Source organism: Anser cygnoides, chromosome 9 (assembly GCF_040182565.1).
Source record: "Anser cygnoides isolate HZ-2024a breed goose chromosome 9, Taihu_goose_T2T_genome, whole genome shotgun sequence".
Lineage (NCBI taxonomy): Eukaryota > Metazoa > Chordata > Aves > Anseriformes > Anatidae > Anser > Anser cygnoides.
The window spans coordinates 12,277,855-12,298,017 of NC_089881.1; the positions used below are offsets into that span (position 1 = coordinate 12,277,855).

At 49.8% G+C, this 20,163-nt stretch overlaps 1 protein-coding gene across 3 annotated transcripts; it reads left to right on the forward strand.

Moving 5' to 3' along the window:
• Window positions 1-17,690, forward strand: BOK (BCL2 family apoptosis regulator BOK). 3 transcript variants are annotated; one of them, XM_067002272.1, is made up of 6 exons: window positions 1-320; window positions 1,206-1,579; window positions 4,954-5,082; window positions 11,811-11,974; window positions 16,350-16,463; window positions 16,590-17,690. In XM_067002272.1, the coding sequence occupies exons 2-5, from the start codon at window positions 1,357-1,359 to the stop codon at window positions 16,446-16,448; spliced, it is 615 nt and encodes a 204-aa protein (XP_066858373.1). In that variant the 5' UTR covers window positions 1-320; window positions 1,206-1,356; the 3' UTR covers window positions 16,449-16,463; window positions 16,590-17,690. The 3 variants fall into 3 exon arrangements, with proteins under 3 accessions (XP_066858373.1, XP_047933299.1, XP_013041747.1); XM_048077342.2 differs by lacking the exon at window positions 16,350-16,463 and having other exon boundaries at window positions 2-320; XM_013186293.3 differs by lacking the exon at window positions 16,350-16,463 and having other exon boundaries at window positions 3-320; window positions 16,586-17,690.
• The last annotated feature ends 2,473 nt before the right edge of the window (window positions 17,691-20,163 follow it).

Genomic DNA, 20,163 nt, shown 5'->3' on the forward strand with positions numbered 1-20,163 from the left:
GTTATTTCATCTTCCTTACAAGGCTAAAGCCAGCAGCTTTCCTCTGCCTCTGGGTCCCTTAAAAGCAGCAGGGCAAGCCCCAGGGCTCCCGGCGGGTGCAGGAGAGTGCGAGGCTGGGTGGCACTGCCCGCCTGGTGCCACCGCACTGTGACAGTGGCCTCGGAGCCCCGGAGGCTGAGTGGCACTGCCTGCCTGGTGGCACGGCACTGTGACAGCGGCCTCGGAGCATCGTCCAGGGCTCCTTGGTCCCCATCCTCCCAGCAAGCACGGATCCAAACCCCAAAAGCAATCACTGAGGGGGAAAAAGCGCAACGTGAGAGGTAAATGCATTTTTGTTGTTGTGGAGAAGGACAAAAGGAGTGGGCTTTGTTTAGCTGGAAATTCATTGAGGCACGCTGCTGTCTAAAACTGGGGATTTAAAATATCATCTGAATAAAGGCTTTGGTCTGACTGATTTCAAAAGCTGCACTGGGTTAAAAAGATCAACAGATGAATTCAGGTGACTGAAGAAATTTTATATTTTCTCTTTAGGCATTCACACTTGGAAACTTTCTTTGGAATCTGCTTTCTGTTTCGCTCTCTCTGCTGTTGCTAAAGTATTTTGAGTAGTAATATGTATGTTGCTTTAAAATAATAGGAAAAGAAAGAAAAGCTGCAGAACCAAAAACTGACCTTGGTAAAGACCTGGTCTTCTGTTAGAGTTAAGGACTAATAAGACCTTTGAAATGCTCCCGTACCCATGTTCCTGCAATTCATTAGGGCCATTTCTTTAGAAACATCCCGGACCTACTGAGCTGGAATGCCTGTCTGCATCTGGTTGAGGTTACTGTAGCTGGTATTTAGGATTCATGTTTTTTCCAGTTTAATTGAAACAAGCTGAGGTTGTCTACACATTCTGTGAATTGTTTCCATGTCCTGACCATCCCGTCTCTCTGAAGTGTAATTCTAGGGCTCCTGAATCTGAAAGGGAAAAGAGAAAACACATAGGTAGTGCACAACTGCAGCCCCTCTGCTGGCCACGCTGCCAGTGGAAGTCAGAGTAGCTGAAGGAAGAAGACGTGGACACTTGTCTGTGAGATTCACTGAGACAGATCTTTTCAAAGTGCGATACTACTGAGCTTAGCTTAGCTGTACAGTATAATACTTGGGCTTCTGATTTGCATCTTTGTGGCCCTAGAGGACTTACAGATGCTCTTATTCATCAGGTAAAATGAAAGACCGGCTTTTTGAGAATAGCTGCTGGAATCTGTGATGGATCAGGAGAGCTGTGCATTGCCACGCAGCTCCTGCAGACCCTAAGGCATCGGGTCAGCCTCCCAGAGAGTGCATGCGGAGGCGTGGGTGCAGCAGCGGAGGATGGAAGTGCTTCGCCGATCCTCAGTCTTCGCTGCAGAGGTGATGGAGGTGTTCGACAGGTCTCCCACTGACAAGGAGCTTGTGTCCCAAGCTAAGGCCCTCTGCAGAGACTACATAAATTCGAGGCTGGTTCGAGCAGGTGTCAGCTGGAGCAAACCTGACGGCAATGCGCCGGTGCCTGGCGGTAAGCTGGCCGAGGTGTCCACCATACTGCTGCGGCTGGGTAAGTCCCTGCGGGCACGGGTGCGAAGCGAGTCCTGCATGGAGCAGTTCAGACCAGACTAAGAAGGGGCGTGTGGTTTCTGGGACTGATGAGTGCCAAGAGGCTTTCTGTGTGATGATATAGAGGCTTTTGTTCTCTGCTGTGAGCTCTGGGATTTGCTTTTGGTGATTTCCCTGAACAGCTCCTTGCATTTCCTTAGTTCCCTGGGGCATCGCTCAGCACCCTGGTTCTGCAGAGCTTCATTTTCTGAGGACTTGCGACAGCTAAAAAGTATGATGCAGTCCAACAAAACCCAACAGCAAACCAATTTTATCTGCACAAGACTGCAGCTGTGTAAGAGTTTTAGTTCTTTCAGTAGTTTTTGTCAGCTTTGCATTTTAAACAGGTCTTGTGGTGTTTTCTCCAGGCACTGGTGACTTGGCTGCCATGACGCAACCCAGCCTGGCGTCTGGTAGGGCACTGGTGGCTCCACACCTGGGCTTCAGCAGCAGCTCACCTAACTGCAGGGCTGTTTAATTTGGGGGTAATTGCTTAGATTGCGTGCACTGGAGATTTTACAAAAGCTGCTTTCCAGTGACAGTGCGTTAATGGCATGTTTCATTTGCCGTTGTTTACCTTACTTATTCAGCAAGACCCAGCACTCTGCTTCTTGGAGGTGGCTTCCAACATCCCTCTTTGCCTGCAGGCTGGAATATCAGTGCACATCTGGCTTGGAAGCTACCATTAGCATTTGCATCTGATTTAATTACACCAAAGTTCAAATAAGTCTGGTGAAGCAACCTTCAACTGGGCCTTACCAACTCAGGACCAGACTGGTTTCTCCACTTTCTCCTCTTTCTTTCCTCTTCTGTTTGATGTTATCCCAAATTTCTTTTTAAGGCATAGCTGTTCTTCTTCTGTGTGGCCTTTTTATCACTATTCTTTTACAATTTTTCCTCTCCTATGCTGACTTCTCTATTTTTGTTTGTTTGTTTGTGTGTTTTTCTGTCAGTCTGGTGGCTCTTTTGTCCCCCCAGTTCTTTGCCTGGGCTGGGGGCTGCTTTCAGGCAGGTCTGTGGGTGGCCAGGAGCACGCTAAAGGGCAAGCAGGTGGCAGACTGGATCCGAAGGCGTCTCCTGGGTGACTCTCCTGTTACTTATTCATGTCCAGATGGAAAGATTTGGCTGATAGTCCCAGGAACTTGGCGCCTTCTCTGAGCAAATCTGTTTGTGGAGAGCCACGGTACCCATGCAACGAGAAGGGGAACAGTCCTTCTCGTTAGGATAACAAGTGCCTTCCACCCTGTTTGTTCAGAAATGCCACCTGCCACATGGCTGTCCCTTCCTTTTCCCTTTGTGGCCGTAACCAGCGCAAGGCCATGTGGTATCTGGCTCCTACCAGGAGCTGTAGGCTGCGGCTGCTTACTGGACAGAGCAGTTTTTGCTTTGTGCTAGTGCTGAGAAGCCTGTGGAGATGAGAACTCAAGGGATTTCCTACTCCTCTTGTACATGGTAAGGCAGCAGGGCCCGGTGAACTGGCTGGTGGGCCAACAGAGGTGCTGGCCACAGGCTGTGCAGCTGCAAAGTCTTGGCCAGCATCAGCTCAGTGAGGCTCAGCAACTGGCCAGTGCAATTAACTGATCATGTGTGGTAAACCCTAATGGTATGGCCAAATGAGACACCTCAGAGCCACCTACCATACGCGGCGTAGGTCTGGTTTATCCGAACTCCTCTCTCCTGTGGCAAAACCCAGACAAGTGCCTTTTCTCCTCTGAACTGAGATCCTGCACGTGGAAACTGCTGCTGCTGCCCTGCTTGCTCTTCCAAGATTGCTGCAGGAAGGAGGAGAAGCACAGAAATTGCTCTAAATGTCACAAATTGTGCAGCCAGTCAGTTAACAGACCCTGAAGGATACCAGCAGTGATCCTGGGACTTCTTTGCCGCACATTTTCCTTCCCCCGCTACTCTGTGTATCGCTGTGGGGCAGGGCTGTGTGCTTCCAACCCAAAGGGGCCCTGATCTCATCTCAGTCCTCCAGTCGCTGCTTGTTAAAAGCTCTCACAGTGGCAGGCTACCAAGTGCTGATCCCAGCCTGTCCCGCTCCCCATCCAGCCCGCTGGGCTCAGGGCAAGGCCTCTTGCAGCCACAGGGAAGCCTGCGTGCTCCCTGCGGGGCGAGAACAGCTGTCGAATGGTTCGTCTTATCAGGGCTGGCCACGCATGTGCAGGGTTTCCTCTCGCAATCAGATTGTGTGCAACAATCCCATGGGCACAAAGGGCCGGCACAGTTCCTTTGTGGACTTCTCCGAAGCCGGGCTTTGCCCATGCCGGGCTGAGCGCCAGTGACCGGTTAAATGAATTCAGGTTGAGCAGCGAATGCCTCTGGAGCAAGCTCCCGGTGGTGGTGATGTCTTTCCTTTTCAGCTCCCACGTAGTGAAATTTTCAAGGGGAACCGGCTGCCCTCTGGCTGGGACAGGCCACCTGGGTGCGGCAGGGGGAAGGCAAGGGGCTGTGACAGCTCTCCTCTTCCCCTGGGTGCTCCAGGGCATGCCCATGCAGAAGGACGAGGAGCATCCTTTTCAATCTAGATTGCCAAATAGGAACCTCCACACACACAGAGCCTCAGTCCCCTGCATTATTTGCGACGTGTAATGCTCCCACAGCATCTCGGCCACCCTTGTTAAATAGCCATGAGAGGTAACACCTTCAACCATTTCTCAGCTGGGGGAAAAAACAACCTGGAGCTGAAAGCACATCCTCTGTCTGTGTCAGGAACCTTGCTGCTGAGGAGCCAGGATCCCTTTGGAGGAGAGAAGGAACTCCAGGTCGATGCTCTCTGCCTGTGGTAGCACAAAGTAGCTGAGCTGGGCTTCTCTTTGCTCACTTCATGTTGTGTGGCTCTGGGTGGATTCTTGGCTCTCATCAGCCTCCAGCATTCTTGAGTCACTGTCATCATAAGGCATTTTTGTACAGGCTGAGAAAGGGCGTAACTCTGAAAAGCTTACGCAGGTGGACATGCCTCCTTCTCACTTCTGAAAAAAAAATTGGGATGGCTTTGTTTCTCTCAGGCCTGTCTCCTGTAGTGGGGTAAAGGCAGGCACTCGCTGGGTTCTGACTTTGACAGCCAGCCTGGGAACATCATTTGTATCAGGGGTTGCTGCAGCCACGCCACTGGTACCACTCCCTTTAGGTGTCCCGGGCACAAAGGGTATTAGGGGAGAAGGGAGGAGATGCAGGGGGTTGCCTCTAAATGACCCTAAGAACTCTGCTGCCTGTTTAAAGCAAGGTGGAGCTGGGGCTCTGTCTCTGGCCAGAGGGACACGAGAGATGACCCCAGCTGTAATGCTGGCATGGACCTAGTGCCCTGTGCGTTGACTCCTGACTGCTTGCTTCCAGGAGATGAGCTGGAATACATTCGCCCCAACGTCTACCGGAATATCGCCCGCCAGCTGAACATCTCGCTGCACTCGGAGACGGTGGTGACGGACGCCTTCCTGGCTGTAGCGGCGCAGATTTTCACCGCAGGTACCGCGCACAGACGGATGCACAGACAGGGCTGGGGCGGAAAGGGACGGGATGGGGCTGCCTCTCTCGGAGAAGGCATGTTTCTGGGATGGCCTGCAAGGTGGGGCCTGCTTTCTGAAAGAGCTGCGGGCAGTTTGGCAGCCTGCCCTGCTGTAATGATTTAATGAGGGCTCCTCCATGCTCTGTTGTTCTGGCAAGGAAATGCCCTATTTTGTACATCCTTCTGGCAAGTTCTCATTCATTCGAGAAGCCATCTCCTGCCCTTCCTCCTGAGGAGGTGGCGTTACCTCATTGCACAGGGATGTCACTCATTCCAAGCTGCTTCGCTCACCACTGGCAGCCAGAGAAGATTCATTACATGGGAGTCTCCCTTGTTCCAGCTCACACTGCTGCTGTTAGAGCCAGAACCAGCTCATCACAAGGGAGTTCCCCTCTTCCTGGCTTTCTTTCCCTCAGCAATAGCCAGAGCTGCAATGGAGCCTGCTGCTTTCAGTTGCTGCTTCTTCTTCCTCAGAGCCAGAGACGGGACCTTGGTCCTCGTGGCTAGCTGTTCCCCACAGGCAGGTGGTCTGAGCTTTCCCGTTGCCTAGGCATGAGTGTTCTGCTTCTGTTTGCTCCCGGAGGTTGACAAAAGCAAAACTACACTCTGTGCTGCGTTCCTGCGAGGGAGCCTTGGCCTCCCCTGAAAACAGTTTCTGCTGTACTTCCAAGCAGGCTTCCGTGCTCAAAACCTTTTTATCTTCACAGTCAGCTATACCTTTTTAGGTGCATAAACTGCACGGGAGCCACTGACACACCAGAGAAGCCCTGTGCTGACATCCTGGACTTCAGATCTGAAGTGTGTTGTGATGCAGAGCTCAGATCCTCTCCGGAACAGCAACAGATGGCAACAGAGATCTGAGAGGGAATGCTAAAGCCGGGCTCCTGTCAGGTTTAGCAAGGCAGATTTACTCCCCGGATCAGGGAAATGGAAACTGTGTCATAAGAAATGGATAGATTTGGATTTTGTAGCTAGTGTAGCCCTCAGCGTCCTTCCAGAGCCTTCCTGGAATGCAGGTTGCCTTTGCACTAGCCTGGCCTGGTAGGCAGTGTGGGCTCAGAAAGCAAGAGCCGGGCAAACGCAGCAGGAATATCTGAGTGTGGCTGTGCTCAAAGTACAGGTGCCCTGTCTTGTCCTTTCAGCGCTGAGCTTTATTTACATCAAGGCTCACAGAAAAAACAGAGGTCGGGTTTGCAGGCTTGGGTGTTTGCAGTGCAAGTAAGTAGTTTATCTTCTTAGATGAGTATCGCTGACTGCATCAGCCCAAGTGACAGAGGGAATTAAGCCAGAAAGCTGAATGGGTACAGGTGGTGCAGACTGTGTGTGCTGCTGTGCTGCATAAACATGATGCTGGGGAGAAATCCCTGCTGGCTTCTGGGAGCCGTGCCCTTGCCAGCATGTATTGACAGACACATCAAGAGCTGCGTTTTTTGCTCTTCAAGTTCCCAGCTCAGAAGCTGGGTGAAAATTTTGGGTGCTGTAAAATGTTTTTTGTTGAAAGTAAAGCTAGAAATTTTAACTCTTGGCTTTAACCATGGGGTTTTCAGGATGGTGAGAATGGGATCCAGACTCAGCTCTTTGAGGCTGGCAATACCAGAGACATTGGGAGCATTTTAGACACGAAGACTAAAGCTCTGCAGCCAGTGCTGCCCCTCGTCTGGGGACACCGTTCTGCATAAATTGCTGGCAGATGGTTGGCTGCGCAGGAAATGGGTTCAAACCTCCCTGGTGCTCTGTGTCATCTGTTTTCTCCTCTTTCCCATCTCTGCCTCACACCAACTAGCAAGAAAACTTGTGAGTATGAAGCGGGGGTTGTGTGTTCAATCACTTTTGTCAATTAATTATTGTAATTTGTCTTGCTCCTGGGTGGCAGAGGGGGAATAGTTTGCTGATTTTAACATTCCTGAGTCCTAGTTGCAGTCTCAAGACTTAACATTTAATGCTAAATCCAGCAAATCAGAGTTGGCTGTGGCAGCCAGACATTCATTCCTTTTTTTTTTTTTCATAGTTCAGAGGAAAGAGGCTCTTACCAAGCAAAGGAAACCAGAGAGCTCAATACAGTCTGAATTTTCAAGCCAATTACCAATGGCTAAAGCATCTGACCCTGTTTTTCACTGTCCAGTTTATTAAGAAAACAGCCACAATCTGACACTGCCAGGCCTAGACAGTCTGGAGAGCCCCATTAGTGACATGCAATGCCTATCCAGCAAGGGAGTGGGGGATTTTGACCCTGTCTTGCTGGAGAGGTTTCAAATCTTCACACTGTACCTCTGGCAGTGCTTACGTGCTATCCCCCCTGTCTACGCATCTGGACAAAGTAGAAGCTCTGGGTGGACATCTCAAGAAGGGAAGACTGAGGACATTTGGCTCCCTGGTTGATGCCTCTGCATGGGTGCTTGTGCCGTACTCAACTTTACAGCATTGTCTGTTCCACTGATCTCAGTTTTGTCTTTCCTCTGGTGTAGCACGGACAACTCAAATCCCAGTCACAGCAAGGTTAACAGCTGAGACTATAGGCAGAAAGGGAGCAGGTCACAGAGTGTGGTAATGTTCAAGCTGTATTGTCATTCCCTGTTTCTAACAAGCTGTTAGTTATCCAAGTCAAGGAGAGCCTGTCTGTGCAGAGCCTGGCATGGCAGAGCCCTGACCTGTTTTGGATGTTGAGGGATCTGCAGTAGCATCACTTCACGAGTTAATCCCCTCTGAGCACACTCAGAGCCTCACTCATCTTCGGGGACAGTACAGCTGGTTCTGCTGGGTGGTCCAAAGCTGCTCTGGAGCCAGCAGGAGATTTTCCACTGACTTTAACAGGTTTTGGACTGGGGCCTGGCTGAGCTGGCATTTACAATAACTGCTTAAATAAATCCCTGAAGGAAGGGGTCACTTGGTGGAAGGACAGAAGAAGAAAAGGGAGATGCATTTTCCTTTCCTAAAGGAAACAGTTTCCCAGTCAGTAAGCACTGCTAGGCATGAGGGCTCTCTAAAAGAGGTCTTGTCCTGGTTTTATATGGGTGCTGGTAAGTTTTCAATCAAGAGTGCTTTGGCTGAAGTGAACCCTGTACAATGAGGAACAGGGATGTGTGGTTAACGGCTTGTCATGAGAAAACGCTTTCCCCTGCAGCATCTCACTGCTGCCACATCACTTAGGCTTTATGAGATGAGCTTCCTGCCTTGTGCACATCCCTCTTGGCATCGTTCTCTTCACCAGAGGGAAGTACATTGTGTCTGACCGTATTCTCCCAGCTGTTGAAATGTAGCACTTGATCATATTACTCTTAGGCCTGATTTGCAAGTTATACTTTGATGCTGAGTGGAGCAGAGGGAAATTTATTTGGGTAACCTTGGATAGCATGGTGCTTGGAGACTGCACAGTTGTGTCTCATGGCTCTTTGCGCTCCCCCTGGGGCAGACAAGCTGAAACACAGTGGGAACGGTTTCAAGAGCAGTTCTTTCCTGCTAATTCATTTTCCCCTGGGCTCGCCAGTGTTTACATGCCTCCAGCTCCACGGCTGGCCTTGAGTCTGCGACTTGTATTTCTTATTTTTAAAGATTCCTTCTAAGCGTCTTTTCACATGTTCTGCATCCTTTTGTTTCACCTCTGTGGACAGAAGTTTTAGGGCGATCTCTGTTTTAATCGCTCCGTTCAGGACTGCTTTTCCACTCTCTCACACACAGCAGGGAGATGCGAATCGCTTGTCCCTCAGCAGCACCTGGGGACGAGCAGCCCCTGGGGATGGCAGCCAGGCCTTCTGAGGAATTTGGAGCAAGGCAACGCTCCTTGCTCAGGCACTGACCAGATACAACGCCACACGGTGCCGTCGACAAGGCAGTCCTCGAGAGAAGAGCAGATGAAGCTGGAGTCCTGCGGGAGCACAGGTCGGGGCCTGCTGTGGGCTGCTCCCGGGGCTGCAGGCCGCTGGAGCCCTCCTGAGGCAGGGGGTGCCTCGGTGTGAAAGGAGAGGGTGCTCCATCCGTGTGCTGAGGGGGTTCGCCTCGTGCAGGCCCTTGTTGAGAAATATCAAGAATCCAAGAATTCATCACCCTACACCACTATGTAGCAACCTTGACAGAAAACACAAGAGCTGGAGGGGCTTTCCTTCTGTCCTCCTCGGAAGGAGGTAGCTGGACCAACATGTCCATAGAGCAAGCTGGTTTGCTGGGTATTAGGGAAATCAGAGGTCTAATACGTCTTTCTTAGGGTGTGGAAGGACTTTTTTTTCCTGTTAGATAGTTGGGTTTAAAATGAAGTTAAAGCTACCTTTCTCTACTGGGGTGACCAGAGCTCTAGTCTTGGTTACTGCTGTGTAAATGTCCCAAAACCAGTGCACTTGCTTTAGATATTTAGGAGTGAAGAGTGTCAGTAAAAGCTTGGGAATAAGCCACTGAACTCCTCCCTGCAATTTTGGGTAACTTGAGTTCATGTAACTCAAAATGAAAGGAGCCACATTTCTGTGGGGACAGAGGATGGCAATAAGAGGCTGACATAAAACTGGTTATAAGCCAGCTGAGATGCTGGTCCAGGAGGTCATGGATGGTGACAGGTAACCTCCTAAAACCTCTTTCTTTGGGTGGAGAGGTACTGGCCTGCCTCAGGACAGCCTCTGCCTTGCTAGGAGAAACCTTCAGACTCGTGTTTTCTCATGTGGTTTTATAGCCTCTTCCTGGCTTGTTTTGCTGGCTGTCATGGTGACACACAATGTGAGAAAGAGAGATAAATAGTGTGAATACCGCACAGGCAGTGAACTTCCTGAGTGACAGCTCTGGGGAGGGGACCTGCAGAGCCGACTCAGAAAATAAAATCAGAATACAAATAACAGCCAATTTAGCTACATTAATAACTTCCTCTGATCCTGTGGATAGTGCTGGTGAAGGACAGAGGATCGCAGCAGACTCTGACCTACTGCGCGGTTATTGTTGTTACAGTGCCTTGCAAAAGGATCTGCTGGAGATTTTGATCTTGCATCAGTCATGAGTAGAAAAATGGCTTTTTTTTGGAACATGGATTTTCTCCAGTCTAACAAGCCATTCCTATGGCTGATATTTGAACAGTTTCTCTGTAAAGTTTTGCACATTTTTACTAATAAAAAAGTAATTCCTAAAAGTCTTACTGTGAGTGTCGCTTTGGAGGCATCAAGTGGAAGAACCCCAGAAATGCTCTCACACCTGCACGTATGTTAAAGAGATGTGCTCTGCTGCAGTGTGAGCAGACACCAGGACTTTCAGGCCCCATCCTAGAGAGATGTTCAGGATGCCTGGGGGTCTGGGACGGCAATAGAGGAAAGAGGAAGGGTCTTTTAAATTTAAATTATATTCAAGGCTTTCTTAGCTGATAGATTGCTGAGCACATCCAGTTTCTCGATCATGTGTTTGACCCCTTCTGGTGCCTAGATCTAGTGGCTAAACAACTATCTGCCTTTCCTCCCTCATACCTGTTTTCTTTCTTGTTGCAACCCCCCAAGAATGATTTTGTGTTTTTTTTTTTTAAACAACTAAAACTTCACCTGGCCTCTGTCTACATTTGGGACAGACCTTGGAAAGGCTCCGCAGAGATCTCTCACTGTAAAATACTTCCCAAAATGCTTGTCAAATACTGTATTCCAGATCATAAATTAAGGGGGGTGGTAAACTTCCCAGCAGAGCCGAAGGAAACCCATGTAGTACTGGTAGTTCTTCTCCATGCATGCAAAAGGGTTGCATTTCCAGGTCACTGGTCCTGACAAAAGTCTTATCAGGGACTGCTGGCTGCAGTGTGTGAGCACGGAGGATTATACCCAGTGGCGCTGGCAAAGTGCAGGGGAGCCCCAGGCAGGCTGGCTGGTGCCCAGAGCTGGGCTTGAGCGTGTTTCTTCAGCATGAACAGGAAGATGGCTGCTGCTGGGGCAACCTCCACAGAGCGCTCACCGATGGCAGGTCAGCCTGGCAGGAGGCTCTGCTTTAGGGGAAATTAGATGACTGACAGACACTCCCATCCCTGCACTGCTCTCAGTGGGATGGGATATGCGGTGTTAAATATTGCAGGCAGGGGACCCAAACTCTTGAAGTTGCCTGGTTGTTGGTGGAGGCTGAGAGAGGCCCCTAGCCTCTCAGAGCACCCCAACCTCCTCACCTCTGTAGCTTTTCCTCCCGCTTTTGTTCTTATGTCATAGTAGAACTGACTGTGTGGATGCTCATCTCTGAGATGCTTTTCCTGTCACATTGGAACAGGCTCCTCTGAGCTAGAAAAAAAGCAGGGATACTTTTGTGTTAAGGCTGATTAGGAGTCATGCTGGTAAAAAAAAAACAAACAGGTTGCTCAAACTTTTTGAATCTGATTGCCGCCTCTGCAGCTTGTGCATGGCTGAGAGTTAATGGCAATGTCAACCACTGCAGTGCGCATCTTCCCTGCATCAGTGATAGCGCTGGGCTGCTTGCTCCAAAGCTGCACACCCAGTACTGAGAGGCACATGTCCAAGTCAGACCACTTCCTTCTGCAGCTCTAGGGAGGGAGTTTTGCCTAACACCAGTCTCCTGGTTTTTCTTTTCATGGAAAAATTCATGGGAGAGCATGCAGAACTGTGGCTATGGCTGGACACGGAGCCACGTGCATGCAGAGTGGGCACGTGTAATGAAGGAGGGCTTTCCCTTCGATTATTCAAGACCGAGTGGCATGCACATGTGTGAAGCTGAATGACCTCTCTTCTTTTCCTAGGCATAACATGGGGCAAGGTGGTGTCTCTCTACGCGGTGGCAGCGGGGCTGGCGGTGGACTGCGTGCGGCATGCACAGCCAGCCATGGTTCACACCATCGTCGACTGCCTGGGAGAGTTCGTCCGCAAGACCTTGGTGACATGGCTGAAAAGGCGAGGAGGCTGGGTAAGAGAGGCTGTATGGTCTTTGCTTCCACACATGCACACCAGAAAATAAACCCAGTTAAAGGAAGTGAGAGTGCCCCCGCTGCAGCTTTATGCAGAAAAACATTGAGTGAGATTCTGCCACGGCCCCGTGGCCACCACTGTCCTACACCTGTGCTAGGCTCCACAGAGCTCTGTCACTGCCTCCTGGTCCTGCCCGTGACAGCACCCGCTGTTCTGGCCCTCAGCCTCCTGCGTGCCTGTGCTGGACTAATTCAATCCCGACCCACTGCTGTTCAGTTCCTGTCTCGAACTTGTCTGCAGCTGCCAGACAGTTGTAGTTGGAGACTGCAAATAGGAGCCATCCTCTTGGGCAGCTGTTTTCTTGAAACTGAATAAATGAGGCCTGCCAGCTTATTTTCCATTCCACCTGCCCCACAGTTCCCCAAGTCAAAGATTATATACTAATGTAACTTGCCATCATGAGGAAATTTAGAGGGTTATTAAAACCTGGTAGTTCATGCCATTCCCTGACCTGGTGGTGCTCCATGAATAACTTCTGATGTAGCTCAAGCTGTAGTGCACTTATGCTTTGAAGGGCACTGCTAACACTCATTGATAGGGCTGGCAGTGGGAGGGCTCGTGGCTCTCACTGGCTTGCCCTGAAACTGTGGTTATGGCACAGTGTTGTGTTGGAGCGTGGTACAAGCACCAGTTGGCTATACCCATCTGATTTCCTTGGCTCTCTCTATAACCCATGGGAAATAAAATGCACTGCAGTGGAGCACTGGTTAGAGTAAGGGCTTTATTTAGGTGCTGTGGAATAGCCAGACGCCTTTCTAGCGAGCTCCCCAGAAGCCTGAGACGAGTGGTCAGCTAGGGTCAGGGTTGGAAGCTGGGCGATGTACGTCTCTCTCTGGGTCTCTGTGCCAGTCTGGCAGGGATATAGACACTTCTTGGAAAGATACAGCCAAAATCCCTTTGGTACTGCCTGGCAGAGGCTGTCTGGAGTTAAATGTTCCCATATGACACCACAGAGCTCAGGAGACATCTTGTTCCCAAGGCATGCACTCCTTCCAGGCTGAGCTGCAGTGGCACAGTCCTTCCTTCCCGAGAGGTGACATTTATTCCTGAGCTGCCAGGAAAGGGGCAGGCTCCTCACCCATCTCCGGCCCAGAGAGGGGATCTTCTTCCAAACTGAGCATTGCTCCTCTGTGCTGAGAGTTCCCAAGCGTGCCTATAGTCATCCCAATGACCTGGCTTCTCCAGGGGTGAAGGCACCTGTCTGATGGAGGGCAACTGGACAAGTAGGCAGTGTACTGATTTTGGATCCCTTGCATTTCCTAAGGGTCATTGCCACCTTCAGTCATCCCTGCCCTTTCTAAAGCTATGTCTCTTTGGGGCCAGCTGGGCTGAGGAACTGATTGGTTGGGCTGAAGAGGAACCATTGATTTGCATGCCCCAATTTGTTTCATTTTGCATCTGCACACATAATTGTGCTAAGATACTGCAGAGGATAACCTGGGAAAGCAATTCATCAAGGACCACTGTTCCTACATATGAAATCCATGCCTCAACATCATTGGTGGGGCTTACTTTAACAGGGTACCTTCTGGGGCTGGTTGAAATGTTTTCTCTGAAACAATTTTTTCCTTTGGAAAAAAAAAAAGTTTCATTAAAATTGGAATGTTGCACAGGAATGTGCCTCCTCCTAGTCTCCAGCTAACTTGTTTCTTTGTTTTGGTAAACCATACACGTTCTTGTAAGTTAACATCTTGTTTTAATTTTTGTTTGGCATTATTAGACTTCTAAACAAAGTGTTTTGATAGTTCCAAATGGATATTTTTAGAAAGTTTGTTGCATAGCAAACAAGGCACAAAACCCACCCCCTGACCAGAGCTGCTTCTCGCCATCTGGGGAGATAAGCCCTGTCCACTGCTAGCTGCTTGTGCCAATCATTCCTCTTCACATGGCCATTACATTTTCCTTGAAGCTACGCTGCTCACTCTCAGGCTCTGGCTCTAGGAAAGGGAAGCCAATGTCACTGCCCCCGCTTGGACAAAATGACTGTAAAAGCTGCTGGGCTGTGCTGATTGCAGCCTTATCAACAACTTTGGGCTGCGGAAAGGAGATATCTTCCCTCTAGAAACACATGGTTCCTTCAGCCTGGGGGAAGGCTCCAAATCCTTTTTCCATCATGTGCCGTGTTTCCCTGAGTGTTCCCATGTCCCTGAGTGATTCCCATGTGCCGAGTTTCCCTTGATCTAGGCACTGCGGTGTGAAATTGCCCAGCCTGGGTTCACAAATGGGCCAGACGAAATGGCTGTGTACCGGAGACCCTTTCGTTTGGCACCTAACCTAGCTGGTTGTTCGTTTGTCTTGGCCTGGAGTCCATGTTTCCCCTGTGCACAGGGCCCCTACCTCTTATACATCAGCTCAGGAACCATGCCAAGAGGAACCACCACGCTCTGAGCTGTTTGGGGAAAGCCACTGCAGAGACCTTGGGAAGGTGTTTGGAAGTCCCCGCTCAGCAGCAGTTTCCCACACGCCTCCGTTCCAGGAATCCCTAGCCTCGTGCTTCTGTTTTGTAGGGTGGAGAAAGCCTCCACCTGCCACAGCCCAACACAAAACAAACGCAAAACCTCTTAGGAGAAACAGGAAACATTTACCCCTGGAGGTATCACCTCTTCCTGGGGAGAGTGTGCAGCTTTGGCAGTGGCTTTACAGTAGAACAGGAAGATTTAGCAGCTGTTATGTATGTTTTCTGAGCTTGAGACTCAAACTTGTTCAATGAATAATTAACAGGCAAAGATCAAACTGTCACTACAACAGCTTATCGGTGCCTCACAAGACTGAAAGACCTATTTAATCGAGAAGCTTTGAAATTTTCAGTTCCAGTGCCTTATCTGGCATACTTTATTTGGATCACAATAGCCGAGGCAATTGTTAAACAGCTGAGCTATTTTGTTTATCTAAGCAAGAACCACACGGGCTTGTAAGTGCTTCTGACTGCAGCTCCTCGTGGCTAGCCCCGGTGAGGTCCTTGCCTTTGGCAGGCATGTCACAGCTTCAAGGGGGTCGCACTTTCGCATCCCAGTGGCTGTCACCCACCAGCTGTGCCTACCTGGTTTTGCAGAAGATGTGAGGCACTAAAGCCAGGAGCCATGCAGTTCGTGGAAAGCAATGAGCTGCGCTGACATCTGGATACACGCTCAGGCAGGCACGGGGACCTGTCTTTCTGACGGAAGAGGCAGCTTGGCACAGCTGTGTTTTAAATTTAACACCGTTCCAGTCCCTGATCCAGGCTGAATCTGTTCGGGCAAAGCATGGCAAGTTTGCTAGGCTGTCACTGAAAAGTTTAGGCAGACCCCTTTTACTTTCCACCACGATACAGGTAAAATACCTGTAACCACTCGCGCTGCATTGCAGCATCTTCTGCTGTGTGCTGGCACGGCTGCTTGCGATGTTTGCCTGTGCTTTTATAGCTGCAGGCAGCAGCATTTCTGCACCTTGTTGTTCACCTTTGGGAACACCCCTTGCGCTGATTCGGCTTCCTCCTGTCCTCCTGTTTGTCCTGTCCGTGACTACCTGTATTCGTTCCTCCTGCAGTCTCTACTCATCAGGTATTTGGGACCTTGGTGTCTCCAAATGCTCCCTGGAGAGCAGCAGTGTAGTGATGCAGTGTGCCAGCCCCTCAGGCTTTCCTGTGAGAGAGGAACCACCAGCACGGTGTGGATGGCTGGTGAGGCTGCTGGCAGCAGACTTCGGTCTGTAGAAGACAGTGGAATCAATGCAGCTGTATTCAGTAACTGGGTACAGGGATGTGTCCCTTCAGTCCCCCCTCCTGCTTTCTGATTATAGGATAAGAGAATCACAGAATGGGTTGGGTTGGAAGGATGTGATTTTCTGTCTATCTCTGTCCTGTTCACTTTTCCTTCCAGATATTTTACACCTTCTCCTCCCAATGCCAGTCGAGATCATGTCTTCATGATTCGCTGGGTTGTTGTTCTTTGTTCCTTGCAGGCTTCCATTCCTGTTAATACTTGAAACCAGCTGCCCAAACGATCTTTAAATCTGGCCCATGTGTTGGGGAGGCATCTCTGCCAGCAGACACATTTCCACAAACAAAGCTTGCATTGCTTGAGATTTAAATTGCGGGTTGGCTTACTTGAATGAGTTCCAAATAAAACATTAAGGCAAGAGAAAAAGTGCAAGCAACTTGAGCTGATATTAAACAGGACAACCTCCGGGAAGCATCTTGCTTTACAGAAAAGGATGAGAGTGCTGCTATTGCCAAGGCTTTCTATCTTTTTTGAAAAGGGGAGGAAAGTTTCTTTTATTTCATTACTGAGAATGGAAAATGCTTGACAATATACCCGTAACATTTATTTCCCCAGGCATGGCCAAGAAGCAGACACTTTGCCTTGTTGATGTCGGATGAAGGAAGTGCCTTTCACAGAGCTCTCGAGCCTGATCTAGTAACCTGCTGTGCTTAGAAGTTATCAGGGCAAGTGGCTGTGGCTGTTCACAGCGTGGCAAAGTGGTGCAAAGCACCGTGTTGGTGTGGGAGTGTCTGTTTGGTGGCTGACACAGTTCTGGGCATCTCTGATGATCTCTGCTCCCTCTTCCTTAGGCAGACATCACGAAGTGTGTTGTGAATACTGACCCCAGCCTTCGCTCCCACTGGCTCGTGGCTGCTGTTTGCAGCTTTGGGCACTTCCTCAAGGCGATCTTCTTCGTGCTGCTGCCTGAGAGATGAACCTGAGCTGCCCGCAGCAGCCCCGTGCCCCATCTCCTCCCCCACTCCAGAAGCAGTGGAAATGGCAGCCTCTGAAGAGGAGGAAGAGAAGAACCGGGACAAACAAAAGGCTTGTTCTCCTCTCCCTTCAGCTGGCAGCAGCCGACCGACCACAGTCTCCTTCTGGCAGCCGCAGGAGCCTCTCTCACCCTTATCCTTTCAAGAGCCTCATTTTCCTGGGTGACTCGTGGGTACGCCCCGGGCATCGCCAGTCCCTGGGCACGCTGACTGCGGCACTGTCAGACCTCTGTTCCTTACAACCGTGTTGCATGCTTATGCTAGTGCCAGGCAGAGGGGAGGAGGAAGGGGCTAGTATTTGAAACGGAATAGAAATAAGAGAGGGGGAGCATCCCTCCCTCACTGCATGCGATTCTCCTCTTGGTGCTCAGACTTGCCTTGTGTCAGTTCTTGTTGTTGCACTCGTGTTTGAACTCCCCCTCCTCCTTCCAGCCTGCCTCTGGCTTGCTGGGCTCTCCCCATGGCACAGCGTGCCACAAGAGATCATTCAGCAGCAGGTTCTTCATGGGATGAAACAAATGTCTGTCGTGAGATGCTTCTCCCTCTGACGCACCTTGGAAATGGCGTTTTGGGGCTGTGTGGGGGAAAGGACCAGAGGGCGTGTGATGAATTGGTAAGGCTTTTGCCCTGACTTCTCCTGCTGCGCTCACACGAAACATTTGAAACAGGGGAGAGAGGGACAATGCCTTCAAGCAACATCTCGGGTTTGGATTTTATAATGAAGACAAAGCTAAATGTGTGAGTAGGGAAGGCTGGGGGACGTGGTCAGAAATTAGGGAAAGAGTAAGTGAGCTGCCTGATGTTGTGAAGGGGGAAAGCTGTGTCAAAAGCAACTGGTATATGTTTCTCCTTTAATGTCATTGGAAGTACAACCTGCAGTCTTCTTTGTGGCAAAAAATAAAAGGAAATTGGTGGTGTTTCACTATTGCAAAGGGTATTGTATTTGTTTCCAGAGTTAAAAATTCCAAAAAAGGCCAAAACAGTGCAGAGACAAATACTTAGACCATGCTAAAAATACTCCAGCTTTTTCCCTAGTAGAACGTGTTAACGTGTTAAAACTACAACTCCCCTGGTTCCTGCTCAGAACTTAACCCGTGTTGCTCCCCTGTCATGTCTCCTGCCATGGGAGGCACCCTGCTCAGTGCCTTGCTCCTGGGAGCACGGCCTCTCAGAAAAACACTGCTCTGCATGAACAACACGGGGCATTATAGGAGTTTTTGCTGTTATTTATTTATTTTTTTCCTGATTTCCCTCCCCACGCCCTGCGTTTGGAGGGACTTCACAGTTTTCTTCCAGAAATTATGAATGGGTTTGAAAATAGAGCAAGGCATTTACTTGTCGGGACGGATCCCTGCGAGCAGTGCCGTGCTGTGACCAACAGAGCTGCCAGCTGAGGTGTGTGGGTGTTCACGGCATTGCGCAGTCCTGCCTTTTACTGGTCTAGACATTTCTTTTTACTGCTCTAGCCTTTTCTTCTCACTGCTCTAGCCTTTTGCACATGTGCTGCTCCCCTGACAACAGGAGTACGGGGCTTTGCCTGTTTCACTGCGCCCGTAGTGAAGAGTGCTTTACCAGCTCACTTCACTGCTACTTTTTCAATAGTAAAGTAATCCTGATGCAGGGAAACCCCTAGAAGAGAACGTGGCCCTGCATCCCCAGTCCCCAGGAGCACTCCCCTGCTGTAGCAAGGCCGGGTGCTGCCTAGACACACTTTGGCCATGCTACTGAAATCTAGGGGGGTTTCTGCTGGTGGAGTTCTTCGCATGGATACAGCCGATGTTGCCCTGAGGTGGGTGCATTTTTGTCTGGGTAAAGCTTGCAGCAGTTCCCCAGATAAAACCGAGCTGCCTAAGGACTTTTTTCTTCCGTGCTGACATAATCCTGTTGGCACTAGGGGTTTTGCTGGCACCTCTCCCACTTGGGATTTTCTCCTGTAGATTCCTGATGGATCTGGCTGCACAAACAGCCCGGGTATAGCGCACACGGTGAGCTCAGCTAACCACCGTTGAGCAGCACGGAGAGGATCCCTTCAGAGCTGCAATAAAAGCAGTAAAAGCAGCATACTGGGGGATGTGGCTTCGTTGTCGTAAAAAAGCTTCTGAAAAATTATGAGAAGATTTTTGATATCTGGAGGTACCCCTGTCATGACTTGGACAGTTCAGCAGCTGGTGAAAGGCAGCTTGCCTTGCCATACCTCCTGTTTGATGAGGTGTGTGAGAAGCGATGGAGCTAGCACAGTTGTACACTGCAGCTGTAAAGACCTTTCTCAATTTAAATGCTGTTTTTAAATGTGATACTTTAGGCCATGATGGCTTTTTGCGTAAGTGAGTGATATCAGAGAGGCTATTAAGGACCATAAAGAGTTAAATGCACCAATTAAGTCAGTTTAACAAAAAGATAAGAATGATAAGCCAAATAAAGCATTGCTAGAAAGGAATGTGTGTGGGTGGGAGGGGGGTTGCACACACAGGCAAAGTTTCAGGCTGGAAACTGCTTATAGGGAAGATCCCCGTGGTGGCGATCCACATGAGCAGGTTTCAGCCCTTCACCTGCACCTAAAATACAGTGCCCCTCAGGCAGCCTGGGTGCCAGGAGGATGCAGGGTTCACGATTATGTCACTTGTGTGTGTTTTTTAAGAGTCGAATGCACAAGAGACAGCGGAGATAGGGGCTCGGGGAGAGGCTGAGGCAGCTGTAAAAGTGGGGTGATGCTTTCAGCCTGCTTGCCCCATGGGCTCTCCTTGTGGAAAACCCACGCAGTGTGCTGCTGGAGAGAGAGCCTTAAGCTAGAGGCTCTCGTGCCATAGCAGCGATTCCTATCTTGGCCTGAGATTTTGGAGCTGCAGTTGTGTGTCTGCATCTGCTCCCATCCAACCTCTCACTCCTTGTGCAATAACCACATCGGCACCAGTCTTGCTACCAAAATAAACAGTGAGCAGAACTGCACACACCATTGTGCATTTGGGAAGCAACAATCCTGAGCCTGACTCAGTCAAGTATTTATGCCGTGTTCAATTTTAGTTGTAATATTTAGGCATTTCGGAGTACTTCCAGAGGTGCTTTACAATCTCAACAACTCTATGGGTCTATGACTTTTCCTTCTTCTGTTCCAGCCAGTCCTACCTGATGGGAGACATCGGGTTGGCTGTTTATCACCCAAGAAAACATTTTCCTTTTTATACAGTTGGTGAAGGTCCTGGGAGCCTGTCTAATTTATGTAGCTGCTAAAGAAAAAGTAAACCGTATTTCTGATGCTGGACGACGAAGAACCGGGAAATGTGGCAATGGGGCTGCCCTTCACCCTGCTAGCCAGCAGTCCCTCAGCTCACATAAAATCCCGTGAAGCTTCTGCCTCTTGCTTTGCTGTCACCCCAAGACAGGCTGAGGCACAGCAG

What these genes read in the sequence shown, in the direction of transcription:
- BOK (XM_013186293.3), top strand. Translation starts at nt 1,357, where the DNA reads ATGGAAGTGCTTCGCCGATCCTCAGTCTTCGCTGCAGAGGTGATGGAG. An exon ending in GGCGCAGATTTTCACCGCAG is followed by an intron (nt 5,083 to 11,810) that starts GTACCGCGCACA and finishes TTCTTTTCCTAG; the next exon opens with GCATAACATGGGGCAAGGTG. An exon ending in TGAAAAGGCGAGGAGGCTGG is followed by an intron (nt 11,975 to 16,585) that starts GTAAGAGAGGCT and finishes CCTCTTCCTTAG; the next exon opens with GCAGACATCACGAAGTGTGT.